Source organism: Ahaetulla prasina, chromosome 1 (assembly GCF_028640845.1).
Source record: "Ahaetulla prasina isolate Xishuangbanna chromosome 1, ASM2864084v1, whole genome shotgun sequence".
Lineage (NCBI taxonomy): Eukaryota > Metazoa > Chordata > Lepidosauria > Squamata > Colubridae > Ahaetulla > Ahaetulla prasina.
This window is the reverse complement of record NC_080539.1, coordinates 122,310,740-122,329,611: the sequence shown is the minus strand read 5'-3', so window position 1 is coordinate 122,329,611 and position 18,872 is coordinate 122,310,740. Positions and strand designations below refer to the sequence as shown.

At 39.4% G+C, this 18,872-nt stretch overlaps 1 protein-coding gene across 3 annotated transcripts in view; it reads left to right on the top strand.

Moving 5' to 3' along the window:
- The window catches only part of GRIK2 (glutamate ionotropic receptor kainate type subunit 2), a 510,695-nt gene that overhangs the window by 231,323 nt on the left and 260,500 nt on the right, over positions 1 to 18,872 (top strand). For all 3 annotated transcript variants that reach the window (XM_058174749.1, XM_058174739.1, XM_058174730.1), the window contains exons 4-5: positions 5,075 to 5,256; positions 12,837 to 12,890. In XM_058174749.1, the coding sequence (XP_058030732.1) occupies positions 5,075 to 5,256; positions 12,837 to 12,890 (236 nt within the window). The remainder of the gene's footprint in view (positions 1 to 5,074; positions 5,257 to 12,836; positions 12,891 to 18,872) is intronic.

Below are 18,872 nucleotides of genomic sequence, written 5' to 3'. Positions count from 1 at the left end.
CTACTTGCTCTTTGACTGCTTTGGACTGAAGGCTGGGATTGTGAAGGCTGGTGTATTGTTTTGGAAAGGAAGGGAGGGGACAGAACAGCATGGCTTGGTGGGCATGGCAGGGGAAGGATACTACAAAGTCCCCATTTCCTCCCGATCAGCTGGGACATGGGAGGCAGAGAACAGATGGGGATGGGGGCCAGTAAGAATTTTTACTCTGAACTGCTCAAAATTTCTGCTACCGGTTCTCCAGAACTGGTCAGAACCTGCTGAAACCCACCTCTGATCTCCAGAGGTCCAGAAGTGGCTGACCAACTGGCAGAGAAGCCAAAGTGTTTTATTCAGATGATGGCAAAGCTTTAAGAACGTGAAAACTAAGGAAAACATTTTCACCAGCTTCTGAGTAAAAGCCTTTCACTTGGGGCCAGCTTCAGGGATTGAAGTAGAAACATCAGCCAATCATGGCAGAGATGCTAATGTCTTTTATTCAGATGGGAAAGTTGTTTTCCTTACATCTCATGTTCTTACAGCTTCACCAGCTTCTGAATAAAAGACTTTGCTTCTCTGTCACATGGCTTCTCTGCCTCTTCTGCAGCTCTTTGAAAAGTAAGTACAGTAAAGACATGGGAAATGAGGCCTAGGAGGGCTTCATTTAGGTCTTTAACAGGCTGGGGGAGGCCTAGGGAGCCCCGAACACGGCCTGGGAGGATGGTTTGGGCCCATGGAGGCTTCATTTCAGCCTGTAACAGGCCTGGGGAGCCCTAGGAAGGCCCAAATGGGACCTGGGAGGGCCAGATCTGGCCCATGGAGGCTCCATTTCAGTCTGTAACAGGCTGGGAGAGTCCTAGGGAGGCCCCAAACAGGGCTTGGGGGGCTGGATCGGGCCCATGGAGCCTCCATTTTAGTCTGTAACAGGCAGGGGAGCCCTAGGGAGGCCCAAATGGGATATGGGATCAGGAGCATGGAGGCTCCACTTTGGTTTGTAAGAGGCCAGGGCAGACATAGGATTGGGCCCACAGAGGCTCTATTTAAGCCTGTAGCAGGTCAGGGGAGGCCTACACAGGCCCAAATGTGGCCTTAGCAAGCTCTCCCAGCGAGGAGAGACTGGGAGGGAGGGGTGAGGCTTTAGCCGATTCGGCGAAGTGAGCAAACAGTTAACAACCGGTTTTAGCGAACAGGTGCGAACCAGCTGAATCCCACCACTGCTTAAAAGCCTGTGCACATTCAGTTTTTCTCCTGCAAAGATTAACTTTGAATTCACAAGTATCTGAAGGAAAAAGGAATCATTTGATCTGTACTGGCAGATGAGGTTTAATTGGAATGGTCACTTGATGAGTTTTCTGGTTCATACACTTGTGGTAGTCCTTGATTTACAGCCATAATTGGGCCAGAATTACAGTTATAAGTCATGACAGTTGTAAAGTGAGGCACCCACATAACCTGACCCAATATTACAAATGTTTTTACAGTGACCATTAAGCAAAGCCCACAGTTATAAGTCCAAACCCAATCTCTTGAATGGGTATTGGCCAAAACTGGTTTACCCTTTCTAAGGCTGTCATAACTCCAAAGGGTTGTTAAATGACAGGCTGTAAGTCAAGGACTATTGGTAATTGAAGACAGCTATAATCAGGAAGTTGGTCTGCAGAAAATGCATTATGACCCCGGCAGAAATATCTGTTGATTTTTTTAAAAAAAGAAAATGACATGTATGAAGAGCTAATACATACTGTGAGGCCAAAAGCCTTTTGCTGGAAACTAAACTAGGTAATTCTGCCTTACTATAAACATGCTAAGGTGCTTCCAGTATTAATAGTTTTCTTAGCATTTTTGTGGTCTCATTTATCATGAAACTTTATAGTAAAATGCCTACCAACTAAGGATAACAGTGTAATTTCTCATTTTGTGTAGTAGTGGGATAAGAACAGTTCCCAGTGATTAAACAGATTATTTACTTATTTTCCTAAATGGTAAAAAAAATGATTTTGGATATTTTTGGATATTTTTATGGTTTTCCAGGGGTGATTTTTACACTTCCTACAAATTGTAAGTCATTCAGAGTTGCTTTTTTTGCAGATTGGATCACCAGCTAATAAATAAACATTTAAAATTCAGGAGGTCTATGATTGATGTAAACATTTAATAAACATTACCAAAGCTATGGAGTATGTAGAAACTACGTTTATCATTTTTAAAGAAATGTTTTCATCCAGTTCTTATTCCACTGTGTCTGAATCCCCAAAATTAATTCTAAGAATCCATTTAAACAGAATTGTGTAATTGTGCTATGTTCAGGGTCATATTTGGCCTATGAAAGATGTATTTTAAAAACACAGACAAAAACTCAACAATTTGATCTGATTATGGAAATATTGTGTATTTTATTGTTGTTATTTGACATATATATCTTGTACTTTTTATTTTTAAATTTAGGCTAAGAGGTTATTTTGATTATTTGATTTGTGTATTAATTTAATATCATGTTTTTGTCTTTTTGTTTTAACTTAGAGTAAGAAGGTACTTTATTATACATTTGTACCTATACTGAAGAAAGCAGGGGTGAAATGCTCCCGGATCGGATGGGATCATGCAATCCGGTAGCGATGGTGGCTGCTGGTTTGGAGGACCGGTAGCAAAAATCCCTGGCCCCGCCCCCCTGCCTCTGCTGAGCTGCACCATCTGCAGAGGTTTTTTTTTTTACTTTTAAAAGACAGTTTTGCTTCAGCTGAAACAGGCCTTTAAAAGTAAAAAACAGCAGAACTCTAATAAAACATGTTTTCTACAAGTAAAAGTAGAGATTCTAAGGCACTTACCTGATTACTGATGAACGCATGGCTCTCTTTCCAGCCCGAAAGCAGTTTCAGTTTAAGCCCAGACAGAATCAATCGCTCAGCTAATCTATTTCCTCGGTGGTCGACTGGCTGGCTTTGCTAGCTGAGGAACTCTGGGATTTGAAGTCCACAATAAAATAAAATAAAATAAAATAATAAAATAAAATATTTGTGCAGCTTTCTGAAATTTGGTGTATTTCTGTAGTGTTTCAATCTAACTACACAAACACACAAAATCTCAGAAAGCTGTATGTGGCATATTGTGTGTGTGTGTGTGTTAGTTGTTTGTGTGTAAAGTGTGAAAGTTGGTTTTTGAGCTTTTTGTGGCTGTGTGAAGTGTGAAGTGCAGCTGCTTTTACATTGTGTGTGAGTCAGTTGTGTTGTGTTGTGTGTGTGTGTAAAGTGTGAAAGTTGGTTTTTGAGCTTTTTGTGGCTATGTGAAGTGTGAAGTGCAGCTGCTTTTACATTGTGTGTGAGTCAGTTGTGTTGTGTTGTGTGTGTGTAAAGTGTGAAAGTTGGTTTTTGGTACCTCTTATTTTTTTATACTTTGTTTATTATTTTTATTATTTATTGTTATTGGCCATGCCCACCAAGCCATCTGACCACCAAGCCACAGTCACTACTTAAGCCACGCTGACAGAACCGGTAGGGAAATTTTTTTAGATTTCACCCCTGGAAGAAAGTCAAAAGTTTCTCCTTTTGTATTTTTTCCATATTGTTACTTTTTAAACGTCTTTATCCATTTGATCTCTTCCCCTCCCAATCATTCTTTTTATTTTACTTTGTATTTTATTTCTTCTGAAACGCAGTAAAGTTTGTTTTAAAAAAACAGACAAAAATTAAAACTGATATAACATAATTTAATTTTTAATTAAAATCAAATACAAATTTTCTTTCAATCATGTAATCTTAATTTCTAGTTTTTTTTTCATTTTAAAAACTACACTTTGGGACCAAATTTGGAGAAAGCAGTCAAAATTTTGACACTGATAATCTTAGTAGTCCCGATTTATACTCATTTACCTTTTCAGCAAGAGGGACTTTTGGAAGTTTGAGAAAATGCATTGAGCACCTCTTTGATAATTTGAATATGATTGTTATGGTGAACATGCTCAGTCAAATTATGTTGGAGGATGACACTTCACCCTACTGCATAAACTTCTTACTTATATAAATTTTAAATTAAAAAAGAATCTAATATAAGAAGGACAAGGCATTTGGTTAGTATCAAGGGAAACTTTTACCCAGTTAATAATACATCAAATAACCTGAATGGATGCATGCCCATAATTTATAATATCAATCCATCTTGGATTCATATTGCAAGCCATTACCTATCGCAGATGGGAATACATTTTAGACAGCTGAATCTGTTTTGAATATGAACATGAAATTACAGATTTAACCCTTAGCTAAATATCCATTTGGATTAAAATATGTGATACATCCATTAAATCTGGTTCCCCCCCCCCAACATTTTCATCTTTTTCCATTCTTAAATTCTGCTACTCTATTAGGCTGACTCTTATTCCATAACACTGCATTTTGTATACATATATTTTGGGGGGGGGGTTGGGATGGCCTTTTAAGTACTATATGTACAATATTCTATCCCTTATTTTTTTCCAGGTTGTAAATCTAGAATCTTTTTCTTGATGCGGTCAGTGCACCTGGTAAAATCTCTAATATGGTAGCTTTAATTTCTGTCATGCATAACTTAATAACTGAATTATTGCAATGAATGAAGCAATCCTAATTATATGATTAAGGAGGCTAAATATCTTCAGAACATTGATGTAGATGATCTGAGGACGGTCCGTGCAAAGTCTAATGAACGAAATCTATATGCAAGACTTTTTAAAATAGGGTGACTGCAAACTATTAGTGAAGCATATTGGTTTAACCAATTAATGTACCGCTACATATTATGAGGTAAAAAATTACCATAAGTTTCAGATAAGGAAGATTTGTTTCATGGGGTAAACTGAACTCCTTATTTTCAATCAATATTAGCAAAGAAGGAAAGGGTGAGGCTTTGGCAAGGAAGTGCTCATATACCATTTTCAAAAGTTGGTTTATGTATATACTTTACATAATGGTGAGGAAATAAAAAGGAAACACGTTTTAGAAGTACAGCAGTGATGATAGGCTAAAAGCTATTGTGTCAGTTTATTAACATTTTGATAGCTTCCCTTTGTTCTTTCTATAATGTACCTTCTGAAATCCTTTGTCTTATCTTATTTCTCTGAACAAAGGTCTCATTCGATTGCAAGAACTTATTAAGGCTCCATCAAGGTACAATTTGCGTCTAAAAATTCGCCAATTACCCTCTGACACCAAGGATGCCAAGCCCTTGCTCAAGGAGATGAAAAGAGGCAAAGAATTCCATGTCATCTTTGACTGCAGTCATGAGATGGCAGCAGGTATTTTAAAACAGGTAAGCATACCTTTTCCACTTCCCTTACCTTTTCTCAGAGACAATAGACATTCTGAAGCCAGTGTGTTTAGCCTTAACATGGACATTAACCTATGAGCTGCAGCTACATGGAAGCATGGTTCACTTATTCTGAATGGGCTTGGGAGACTTAAGGAACATAGAAGAAAGGATCATGTACAAGGACTCCACCCTCTAAATTCTCCCATTACTCCTGTCTCTTGTTTTTCAGCCTTTAGGAGGAAGTGTGAAGTTAGCTAAACTGATAAATAATATGGCCCAGAGTTCCAGACTGGAAAAAAGAGCTAAAATCAAAGTCAATCAAATGTGATTTTCAGTTCTTCCTTAGATCTCCCATGTGAATGTGAAGAGATATGGGAAAGCAGGAGAATTCAGATAGAACATCAGGATATGACCATATTTTCAACATTTTTTAAAAGAACAATTGAAGAAGGCTCTTGATACAGGCAAACTAATAGAAAATACAGAAAAGTCATTCTTGAACTAGTCCTTGATTTTCCAAGCTCAATATGCAAAGAAAATAGATTATCCTCTAACCATAAATATTCTAAAAAGCTGGCTGATATACTTCAAGGTATAAGTCTGCCCTTTTCATTTCCAATTATTAATGTGCTGTGATTATTTAATTTTACATATTATCTCAAGTACCGTCATTCAATTTCTTCTGTGCTGAGATGAGTGATCTACTTTGCATCCCAAAAGGGAACCTTTACAGGTCCTACTTCACAGTGACCTTCTCGCCTCTGTGATCACATGCCATAGCAGCTCTTCAGGAGTTGAACTGATTTACTTAAAGTTCATATGCAGTACAAGAGGAACTGCTGTAAATGGATTTCATCAAGAAATGTTGTAATTCTGTGGAACTTCTGTGGTAGCCCATAGTTTCTTGTTTGGAGAGATTTCGTCTTTTCTGTTTTGTGTACCTGAACTCATCTCCCTTAGCAGATCCTGTAAGGGAAATTCTGGCTTGAAAATTTTTCATTTTTTCTTCATAACAAAATGGCTAAGAGTGAAATTAGTTAATCTCTGTCAGTTTCCTCTTCTTTTTTTTTTTTTTCATCAAGAAATGAACCGCACATTCATGGTATTTATAATTCATTCTCTGGTTTATGGTGGGAATAAGGTTTTGTTGTTGTTGTTGTTATTCTAGGATCTCTGGCAGCTCAAAACAAGGCAGTGATTTTTATTCCTGGTTCTCAGCATTTCAAATCCCCAGAAGTGAAGAGAACACAAGTGGTTTTCAATTTAGTTCAGAGGAACCTAAAAATAAAAACTGTAATACCATGCATGTGTCTTTTTTTTTTATTTGCATTTATATCCCGCCCTTCTCCAAAGACTCAGGGTGGCTTACACTATGTTAAGCGATAGTCTTCATCCATTTGTATATTATATACAAAGTCAACTTATTGCCCCCAACAATCTGGGTCCTCATTTTACCTACCTTATAAAGGATGGAAGGCTGAGTCAACCTTGGGCCTGGTGGGACTTGAACCTGCAGTAATTGCAAGCAGCTGTGTTAATGACAGACTGTCTTAGCAGTCTGAGCCACCAGAGGTCCTATGTCTATATTGTCATCTGTTCAGATGTATTTTGATTTACATAAAACATTATGTTTTAATTCCAATTTTCAGTGAAAATTCAGTAGTCTCTCAAAGTTCAGGAAGTCCTGTCCTTACGACCACAATTGAGTCTAAGATTTATGTTACTAAGTGAGACATTGTTAAGTGAGCTTTGTCCAATTTTACCAACCTTTTGTGTCCCATTTAAGTGAATCACTGCAGTTATTAAGTTAGTAACATGATTGTTAAGTGAATCTGGATTCCCCATTGACTTTTCTTGTTAGAAAGTCACAAAAAGAGATAATATGACCACAGGACAATACAAATGTCATAAATATGAGTCAGTTGCCAAGCATCTGAATTTTGATCATGTGACCTCAGGGATGTTGTAATGGTCGGAAGAGTGAAAAATGGTCATAAGTCCCTTTTTCAGTGCTATTGTAACTTTGAACAGTCACTATAGGAACTGTTATAAGTCGAGGACTACTTGTATTAGAAGGATTCGTATGGATAAGAGGGATAATTATTTCAAAAGAAAAGAAATTGCTATGACCGTGTTACAAAATCCCAATTAAAAACAACAACTGATGATTAATAATTAGTCCAAGCAATGAATCAGCACTCTTGGTTCATTTAATACAGGGATTCCCAAATGTGGCAGCTTTAAGACTTGTGGACTTTAACTCCCAGAATTCTCCAGCCAGGATAGCTGGATGGAGAATTCTGGGAGTTAAAGTCCACAAGTCTTAAAGCTGCCAAGTGTGAAGACCTCTGATTTAATATGCTAAGAGCAGGTATTTACTGTTGAATCTTGATTGGCCACAGTTCAGAGAGAAAATTGTTGTTGGGCTCTTGATCTCTATGAGCCCCATGGATTCTCTAGATAGGCCTAGGTAGCAAATAGTGGAGTTCTGGAAGAGCTCAGATGGATTGGTGATGTGTTTGAAGTGACATTCCAAGGGCTGCAAAGTGGAAAGGCTGTTTGTCTGCAAGTGCCCTAAGCTTGCAGCATATGGTGCGTTTCAAAGTTAACAAACTGTGTTTTAGTCAGACAGGTTGTACAAATGCAGGTGCTGTAAAAGGAAAGCTGTGGAAACCCACCTTTAAATAAGCAAGGATAGATCATGAGCTGTTAAGAGTCAGCAGCCAGAATCTTAGAGATTAGGTAATTTTAGAGATTACCTGACTCTGTGGTCTCTTCCCATAATCCCAAAAGCTTTAACCAAAAACTTTCTAATATTGATCTCACCCCATTTCTAGGAGGACCATAAGGGGCGTGCATAAGAGCACAAACGTGCCTACCGTTCCTGTCGTATTGTTTTTCTTTTCTTCTTCTTATATATATATATGCTTATTCCTCCTATTATTTACTCATATATATGTTTATACACTATATAATCTTTTCTGTATAATACTTATATATATTGTTGTGACAAAATAAATAAATAAATAAAATAAAAAAAGATTTCCACACGCAGATATAGCGTCATGTTCTATAGCACCCTGTTCCACAAGTTTGCAAAATGAACATTATCTCAGGTTGGTTATGACAATGCTAAAATTTGAGGGTCCTTTGGTACAGATCAGGGGTCTCCAACCTTGGCAACTTTAAGCCTGATGGACTTCAACTCCCAGATTGGAGACCCCGTCATATAGATTTCTAATTTTTCTAACCAGAGAGGCAGACAACCAGGGGTGAAATCCAGCAGGTTCTGGAAAATCGGTAGAGGAAATTTTGAGCAGTTTGGAGAACCAGTAGTGGAAATTTTGAGTAGTTTGGAGCAGGGATCTCAGCCTTGGTCCCTTTAAGACTTGTGGACTGAGGGACTCTGGGAGTTGAAGTCCACAAGTCTTAAAAGGACCAAGGTTGGAGACCCCTGGCTTGGAGAACTGGCAATTACCACCTCTGGCTGGCCCCAGAGTGGGGAGGGAATGGGGATTTTGCAGTATCCTTCCCCCAGTGGGGAGTGGGGAGGGAATGGGGATTTTGCAATATCCTTCCCCTGCCATGCCCACCAAGCCACACTCACCAAGCCACACCACGCCCACCAAGCCACACCCACAGAACCGGTAGTAAAAACAATTGGATTTCACCACTGCAAACAACATTTACATTGCTAAGAACCACAGTTCAGCTGCTCAGGTACGATTATGGCAGTCCCCCTTATGTTCAAGATACTAGCTTTGTTTCTAACCCTTTTATTTTATTGATTAGATTTTTGTACCACCCATCTTTGGACGGGTTGGACCAAAATTGGGTAGATTCAGGTGACGTCAGAGCCTTTTCTTGTTGAGACTGTTTGGGATGAGTTCAATCCTGTGACTCCCGAGGAGGTGGAAAGGTTGCTGGGAAGGCTTAATGCCACTACATGTTTACTGGACCCGTGTCCCTCTTGGTTGGTGCTGGCCACACAGGAGGTGACACGGGGCTGGCTCCAGGGAATTATTAATGCTTCTTTGTTGGAGAGGGTTGTCCCTCCCACCTTGAAAGGGGTAGTGGTGAGACCCCTCCTCAAGAAGCCTGGACCCGACCATTTTAGGTAATTACCATCCTGTCTCCAACCTTCGCTTTGTGGCGAAGGTTGTAGAGAGTGTGGTGGCATGCCAGCTACCCCAATTCCTGGATGAAACAGTCTATCTGGACCCATTCCAGTCCGGTTTTCGGCCTGGATACAGCACGGAGACAGCTTTGGTCGCGTTGGTTGATGATCTCTGGAGGGCTCGGGACAGGGGTTATTCCTCTGCCCTGGTCCTGTTAGATCTCTCAGCGGCTTTTGATACCATCAACCATGGTATCCTGCTGCACCGGCTAGAGAGTTTGGGAGTGGGAGGCACCGTTTTTCGGTGGTTCTCCTCCTACCTCTCTGACCGGTCGCAGACGGTGTTGGCAGGAGGGCAGAGATCGACTATGAGGCACCTCATGTATGGGGTGCCGCAGGGGTCGATTCTCTCGCCCCTCCTGTTCAACATCTATATGAAGCCGTTGGGTGAGATCATCAGTGGCCTTGGGGTGAGTTACCAACTGTACGCTGATGATACGCAGCTATACATTTCCACCCCAGGCCACCCCAACGAAGCTGTCGAAGTGCTGTCCCGGTGTCTGGAAGCCGTACGGGTCTGGATGGGGAGAAACAGGCTCAAACTCAACCCCTCCAAGACAGAGTGGCTGTGGATGCCGGCATCCCGGTACAGTCAGCTGCAACCACGGCTGACTGTTGGGGGCGAGTCACTGGCTCCGATAGAGAGGGTGCGCAACTTAGGCGTTCTCCTGGATGGGCGGTTGTCCTTCGAAGACCATTTGAAGACCGTCTCCAGGAGAGCTTTTTATCAGGTACGCCTGATCCACCAGTTGTGCCCCTTTCTTGACCTTATGTACAGTCAATCATGCTCTTGTTACCTCTCGCCTGGACTACTGCAATGCTCTCTACATGGGGCTCCCCTTGAAGAGCACCCGGAGACTCCAGTTAGTCCAGAATGCAGCTGCGCGAGTGATAGAGGGAGCTGTCCGGAACTCCCATATAACACCAATCCTGCGCAAGCTGCACTGGCTGTCTGTGGTCTTCCGGGTGCACTTCAGGGTGTTGCTTACCACCTTTAAAGCGCTCCATGGCTTAGGACTGGGTTACTTACGGGACTGCCTACTGCCACCGTTTGCCTCCCACCGACCCGTGCGCTCTCACAGAGAGGGACTCCTTAGGGTGCCGTCAGCCAAGCAATGTCGGCTGGTGGCCCCCAGGGGAAGGGCCTTCTCTGTGGGGGCTCCTACCCTATGGAACAAATTTCCCCCTGGACTTCGACAGCTCCCTGACCTTCGGACCTTTCGCCGCGAGCTTAAGATGTACCTATTTTTCCGCGCAGGACTGGCATAGAATAATTTTTAGAAGTTTTTATGGGTCTTTTAATTTTTAATTTGTTTTTAGGGTTTTAAATATATTTTAAATTTTGGGCCAAATTTTGAATAAGTTTTTTAGCTATTGTTTTATTTATATTGTATGCATTTGACTGTTGTTTTTATCTGGCTGTTAACTGCCCTCAGTCCTTCGGGAGAAGGGCGGTATACAAATTAAAATATATTATTATTATTATTATTATTATTATTATTATTATTATTATTATTATTATTATTATTATTATCTTATCTATGAGACAACTTTTCTGGGGAGAGACAAAAGAGGCTTCCTTTCATGGCAGAAAAATGGGGCCTATGATAAAAGTCTCTGCATGAGCAATGTTCCTTGTAAGGATGAAAACTGTTTTTTACTCATCAAGAAAAAGTTAGAACCAAGTTTCATGGCCTAAAAAATAAACCTGAAATTGCTGACTCTAGGTTAATTTTTCTCCTGCATTAAAACATTTGGTTCCGAAATGTTTACTAGAGTGAAGCTAGCTTTAAAATAATAATAATAATAAAAAAACCTAAAAAAACACACCACCCAAACCCACTGGCAACCAAGCAACCAGAACAAAAAGTTAGTCCATCAGCCAAGCTGCATTATTTATAATGTACCAATATGCTGTAAGTGAACAACAAATGTAGCTTTTGATAGTTCCCATGTCAGCAAAAACAAATGGATGCTTTATAAGGATTAGAGCTGACTGGTGCCCTTGTTTTATAGCCGTCCTCCTTTGTACATATAAAAGGTATTTCACTGCTGATTTTTTTTTTGACAAGCAAGGATTTCCAAGGTACCTATGTGCAAAATAAGCAAACAAAAATATGTAAAAATAATAAAGTAGCCTGAAAATAAGTATTTATTGCTCCTTGTGTATGTAATTATAATTATATATCATCCAGTTTAAATCATGATCAGACAGCAAACTCGACTTTTCTTGAAGCATTTGATGGACTGAAGTTTAGAAGATCTCTTTTAGTGATAGAATATTTATACTGAAATGTGTTTCAGAAAATGGGGTTTGTTTGGGTCAGACTCATTATCCTTAATGCAGACTCTGCATGTGGCTGAAAGCTTGTTGCTTCTTCCTTGGCTCCTGATGCTTCATCAAGAGTTTACTCACAGATTCCCTTTGGATCCTATAGGCTTCCCATGAGGACCAGCCTCCCAGAACACATGTGGGTGATCATGTGACTTGTCCTTTATTTAAATAAATTCTGCAAGTTCAGGTTTACTGCTCAGTTAATAATCTCCACCAAGATGTCATCTCCAATCATTGGAGGTGCATCAGGTCCACTATTTGCACCTCTAAGTGTCTGCTAGTTTAGGCAGATATTTGCTTGGTTTAAAATACTTCTTTGGAGTTATTTAATCAATTTAATGTAATGACAACATCATGAAGGAGAGTGGAATTCTTGTTTATTAAACAAAGAGGTAATTAAGAAAAGCCTAAAATGGGAAGCTAAAGTTAGTTCTGGTTCAGGAGGTAGAAAAAACAACATTTATTTAATGGTTAGTATTTTTTGAATTCTACAACCTGCATTAGAATTTATATACTACGGTATTCATATCAGACATCAGCATAAATAAATATTGGTTCAGGGCTAATATTTGATGCATGCCTTTTTTTTGTAGAGGGAGATTTAGATTTAATTGTCAGCACTTCTATTTTAGCTTCTTTGACTCAATTGTTTTTAATTTAAATTTCTTCAGTGAGTATTCATTATATAATGAAAACTATAGAATAAATGAAATTAATGCCACATCTTCCATTAGATTTGTTTGGTTGGTAACCCCAATAATGATAATCTGCTTCTTTCAAATTTGCAACACTAAACAGTCTAATAATAATCTTTCTATCTACAGTTTCGTTTCATTAATTCTTTTAATAGCCAGTTATCTGCTCTAACTGCTTAAGAATGATTTGCTTGGCCTAATTTTAGTATAATTCTAGCCCTATACTTTTATGCACATCTTCATCTCATGGGAACTTTCCATTGTTCTCATAGGTGTGATTAAAAACAGCAATAAGAGTAACTGCAGAAATAATGAAGCTATGTTACCTAACTTCTTAAAAAGTTAATGTGTATACTGATTTTTTTCTTTACAGGGTTTAGCAATGGGAATGATGACAGAATACTATCATTACATCTTTACTACACTGGTAAGTAGCTTTAAAAGAATATGCTGATGGTCTCAGGCATCACTCTAAAGCAGGGGTGTCAAACTCGATTTCATTGAGGGCCACATCAGGGCTGTGTTTGACCTTTGGGGGCTGGGATGGCTGTGGCCAGGGCAACTATGGTCAGCTCGATGTCACTTATGTTGGGGGTGCCTGTGGTGGCCGAAGTGCTCTGCCAGCAAAAATGGGCTCTCAAGCTCTGTTTTTGGCTGTGACAACCTTCTGAAACCCTCTGCCAGCGAAAACGGAGATCAAGAGGGACGTTAATGGCCTTCTGAGCTCCATTTTCATTGGCAGAGGCACCATGGGCCAGTCCTTCACTGTTTCCAGGGTGGCCCCACAGGCCAAATCTAAGCACCCTGGAGATTAGATCTGCCCCCAGGGTCTTGAGTTTGAGATCCCTGCTCTAAAGCATTCTTCATTATATTATTTGACAGTAATAGTAAATAGTAAACGCAGTTTGTAGGTTCATAAGGGGGAAAAGTATTTAATGTTACCTTTATTTGGAATTTGATTGCTATGGCAACCCTGTGATCACTAATAAACAAGCTGCTCATAGTTGTTTAATGGGGGCACACATCAATAAGAACTGGTTACTTCTTCTAGGTTTTCTTCAACATGCTGATTTTGATATTAAGGAAGGTTGTATTCATAAACAGCAAGTGTACTCAAGCTATAGTTGCAGTCTTTCAGGGATTGGAAAAGTGGGTGGAGAAGGCTTCAGGGTCAGAGTGACACTATAAAAGAATATCTGTAGCTTGCGGCTGAACCATGGAGTCCTTGGTGCTCACTGAGTTTGTTTGTTTGTTTGTTTGTTTGTTTGTTTGTTTGCTCGAGGACATTTTGTTACCCAGTTAGGTAATATCACTGCAACTGGATAATGAGATGTCTGCAAGCAAACAATCAAGCTCATAGAGAACACCAACAATTCCTCAGATTATTGTATTGCTATACAATTGCTTGTCTGGAGAATCTCTGAGGAGGCACAAAGAGCCATACTCTATCATAGTTTTCCAAACCTTTGGGGACAACAGTGGGAACATGGTAGAGTCCTCCTTCCTGTTTGGTGACTTGAATTGTCTTTTGATGCTCTGGGCTACAGATAGAATCCAGGAGAGATTCTGTCTTTCTTTGCAGTCATGTCGGTTATGCAGGCAGAGTTTATGAGGTTATACTTGGATATGTTAACTGGGGTAGTTTAAGATTTTCTCAATAGTATATTCTCTGGGTGATTTTTCTAGCATATTTTTTGCTGTATCAAATCCATTTGGTTATGTGTTGGGAAACCCATTCAGTTGAAAGCAGATTCATAGTATCTACTCTGTTGGTTTAAAATTGGATTTACTGCCATGACATTTTTCATTTAACCTGTTTAATACAGCTATGTAATACTAGAATCTCTTTCAATGGAGCAGAATTAACTGAAGTTACTTATTTACAGTTGCATAATACTAGTAATGTCATGACTACCTATTGCCATTCTTTCATGTGTCCTTGGCAGTGTGCAAAGAACAAAGTAGCTAGAAAAAAGCATCTATCATGGTTCTGATGGTTGAGATGATGAAATTCAATAGGATTGCTCAAGGAATGGCTTCTTTCATCTACCAGCATTAATTGACACCTGTAGATTTCAGAGTTCACTAGCATGAATTGTTCTGGATTGTTTGTTTTGATTTAGATGTGCCTGACTCCAACTGAACCTTGATAAAGAACAAGACAAATATATATAGTCTAAAGCAGGGGTGTCAAACTTGATTTCATTGAGGGCCACATCAGGGTTGTGTTTGACCTCAGGGGAAAGGATGGGGCATGGCCCTCTGCCAGCAAAAATGAAGCTCAGGGGGCCCTGCGTGGCCATGGGCTCCATTTTTGGCCGGGACAACTTCCTGGAGCCCTCTGCCAGTGAAAATAAGATAAAAAGAATCTGTTTTAGCTGACAGAGGGCTGCAGGAAGCTGTCCTGGCTGAAAACACAGCCTCCTGAGCTCCATTTTTGCTGGCAGAGGCACTGCAGGCCAGTCCTTCGCTGTTTCCAGGGCAGCCCCACAGGCCAGATCTAAGCACCCTATACGCCGGATCTGGCCCCGGGCCTTGAGTTTGTTACCCCTGCTCTAAAGAGAATAATAAACAGAATTGTTATCAAGAACACATACTGGATTGTACACCACCCTAGAATTATTTATTTATTTATTTTGTCACAACAGTATATATAAGCATAAGTATGAAATAACTATACGATATATAAGCATATTTATAATAACTATATGAAATTGTATACAATCAAAGGGAACATTAGGACAGGAATGGTAGGCACGTAGGTGCTCTTATGTATGCCCCTTACAGACCTCTTAGGAATGGTGAGAGGTCAATTGTAGATAGTTTTTGGTTAAAGCTTTGGGGATTTGGGGAAGAGTCCACAGAGTCTGGTAGTGCATTCCAGGCATTAACAACTCTGTTGCTGAAGTCATATTTTCTGCAATCGAGATTGGAGTGGTTCACATTAAGCTTAAATCTATTGTGTGCTCGTGTATTGTTGTGATTGAAGCTGAAGTAGTCTTCAACAGGAAGGTCATTGTAACAGATGATTCTATGAGTTAAACTCAGGTCATGTCAAAGGCGGCGGAGTTCTAAATTTTTTAAACCCAGGATTTCAAGTCTGGTGGTATAAGGTATTTTGTGGTAATCAGAGGAGTGGAGAAGTCTTCTTGTAAAATATTTCTGGACACGCTCAATTGTATTAATATCCGAAATGAGGTATGGGTTCCGAACAGGTGAGCTGTATTCAAGAATTGGTCTAGCGAATGTTTTATATGCTCTGGTTAGTAGTGCAGTGTTTCTGGAGAAGAAGCTATGCAATATTAAGTTTACAACTCTTAAAGCCTTTTTTGCGATGTAGTTGCAGTGGGCTTTGGCACTTAGATCATTTGATATGAAAACTCCAAGGTCTTTAACAGGGTGGGGGTCATCTACAAGGTAATGACCATCAAGCTTGTATTTAGTGTTCAGATTCTTTTTTCCAATGTGTAAGACAGAGCATTTGCTGGTTGAGATTTGGAGTTGCCAAGTTTTTGGCCATTCTGACACAAAGTCAAGGTCTTTTTGAAGGGTAGCTGTATTGTTGGTAGTGTTGAATAGTTTAACATCGTCAGCGAAGAGAACACAATTATTTGTAATATGGTCACAGAGATCATTAATGTATAATATGAAGAGTGTTGGTCCAAGAACACTGCCTTGGGGAATGCCACTATTAACAGGAACAGGATTTGATAGGACATTACCTATTTTGACCACTTGTTGTCTATTTGACAGGAACACTGTTATCCAGTTCTGGACGGGTCCGGAGATGGTCCAGGATTTTAGTTTTAGGAGAAGTTTGTCATGTACCACAAAGTCAAAAGCTTTATAGAAGTCTATGTAAATTGCATCTATTGCTTTGCCCTGATCAAGATTTGTGGTCCATATGTTTTTGCAGTGAAGAAGCTGTAAATTACAGGATAAATTTTTTCTGAAACCAAATTGTTTATTAGAGAGTAGGTTGTTTGTTTCCAGGTGGAGGGTAATGGATTGGTTGATGATTGATTCCATTACTTTGCAGGTGATGCAGTATAAAGAGATTGGTCTGTAATTTTCAACTAGGCTGGGGTCTCCTTTTTTGAAGACAGGAATGACCGTGGCTAGTGACCAAAGTTTGGGAAGGGAGCTGGTCGTGAAAGCTTTTTCAAAGATTATGCTTAGGGGTTCTGCTATATTAGTGAAAAGCTTTTTTTAGAAGTATGCACATAGTCCATTAGGTCCAATGGATAGAAATGGTTTCATTTTTGCGAAGGGCCTTTTCAACATTATCTTCTATGAAATCTATTTGTGTTAGGTCATTGTACTCATTGTTGGTACGACTGGGGAATGTTGGGTATGAGCCATTACTGTTAACAAAGACTGAGCCAAAGAATGTGTTAAAGAGGTTTGCTTTAACTCTTTCATCATTATATTCTTTACTGTTAGATCCTTTTAGTGGAGGGATGGATCTTGAGTCTTTAAGTTTGTTGTTCACAAAATTATAAAAAGCACAATTGGATTTTGTGCGCAGAAGATCTTGTTTGGTGTGGTAATTGGTGCATTCAATTTTTATTTGGTTGCATATATTTTTGTAGCGGTTTCTGATTAATGTCTAAAGACCTGGTGGTTCTCGTTAAGACCCTTCAAAGTTCATCAGAGTGAAAGCCATTCATATCTCAGGAAGACAGGCACTTCAACAGAGAAGGCATGCTTCCAAGTTCTGATAGATGGCCATACTTGATCAAAGGAAGTTGCAGCAACTCTGTTGGACTGAATTAGCCAGACTACACTATGGATATTAGGTGATCCCTCAAGTGACCAACTCTAGGCCATATAGGATTTTATAGGTCATAACTAGGGCCTTGAATCTACCTGGAAGGAAACCAGAAACAGTGCAGCTCATGAAACAAGGATAATACATAGCATACCAAAGCATCTTGCACCACTCCATTCTTAGAAGCTTTTTAGCCAGCAATCAGGCTGAGGGAATTATATGTAATGCAGTTCGGGGCCTGTAAACTGCCTAAATGGGAGAAGTAAGCATCTCTGGCAAAAGAGCAAGAGAACAGCATAATAAGTAAACAAGCTCCATGGGAGAAATAATACAATTAGTAAGGCACAAAAGGTTCTATATCTAGCACTCAATCTTTTGGCTTAATTAAATATTCCCATTTGCTTATTAGTCTTGAAAGAAAGTAAAGTTAGTGGGACGTCATGGCTTTTCTTTCTCCCCCCCCCTTCTTTTTCTTTTTCTTGGAAGAACTTCAGAAGTTGACAGCTAAGGTAATTTGGGATATGCCAGCCAGAAGATAGATATTTTGCTCAATGGAGCCATGTAACTTGTATCACTTTTGGCTCCTCTGCTTTATTAATTACTTCTTACCTGACACAGTAGAAGTCTTGTCCAATAAATTTTCCAGTCACACTGTTTAGCTGCACTGTTTCGAAGTGTACTTTCTCATGATTGATTTGGAGTCTAATGTAATACCTCATTAATTCTCTCTGAACTGTTGTGCATATTTATTATAGTTTTGAGTAAACAGAAATGTGTTCAAATTACACAATTACTTATGCAATTGTCCAAGATGGCTTGGAAGCAACCCAGGTTTAAAGAAAAGGGGCTTTGAATCATTATTGCAAGTAGCTTTGCACCTGGCCCATGTTCAACAAACCTAAATTACAGGGATTTTTGCCATTGCCATTAATGTCATGCAATTCTTTTGCTTATGCCATATGAATCATTCTATTAGTTTTCTATGGCAAAGGAGAGCATTTTTAAAAATATTTTTTCAGTCTTACTATCTCTTTACCACATAGTATAGTTGATGTAAATTGAATTGCTCTACAGGTGACCCAGTCGACTATAACAAGTGGAGCCCCTTATATAAATCTCAACATTTAATAGCAATAGTGCTTAGACTTATATACCACTTCATAGTGCTTTACAGCCCTCTCTAAGCAGTTTACAGAATCAGCATATTGCCCTGAACAAATGATCATTTGCCCAAACTATGTTGCCTTAAAATAGGAATTAAAGTGCAGCTTAATAATGACTATAACATAAAATGTACCATGTGGTACAGACTCAGAAGAAACAAGTTGATGCTTTAATCAAACTGTGAAAATGATGTGATTACTTCTCAGTCTAATTTGAAACATTAACTGTGTTTGCATTCCTGCATTATCAAAGTGCCCATTATCATATTGTACTAACTCAACTTGAAAGGCTGATTAGATCTCCTCCTCCTCCACCTCCTCCTCCTCCTCCTGTAAAAGACCAAAATAAAATAAAAGGTAAGGTAAGAATACAGAATCCAATATCCAATAGTAAAAACTATTTGTGCCTTAAACTAAACATATCTAGAGGTCAGTCATGTCCAGTAACTCCTGATTATTGTTGCAATGGCACAAA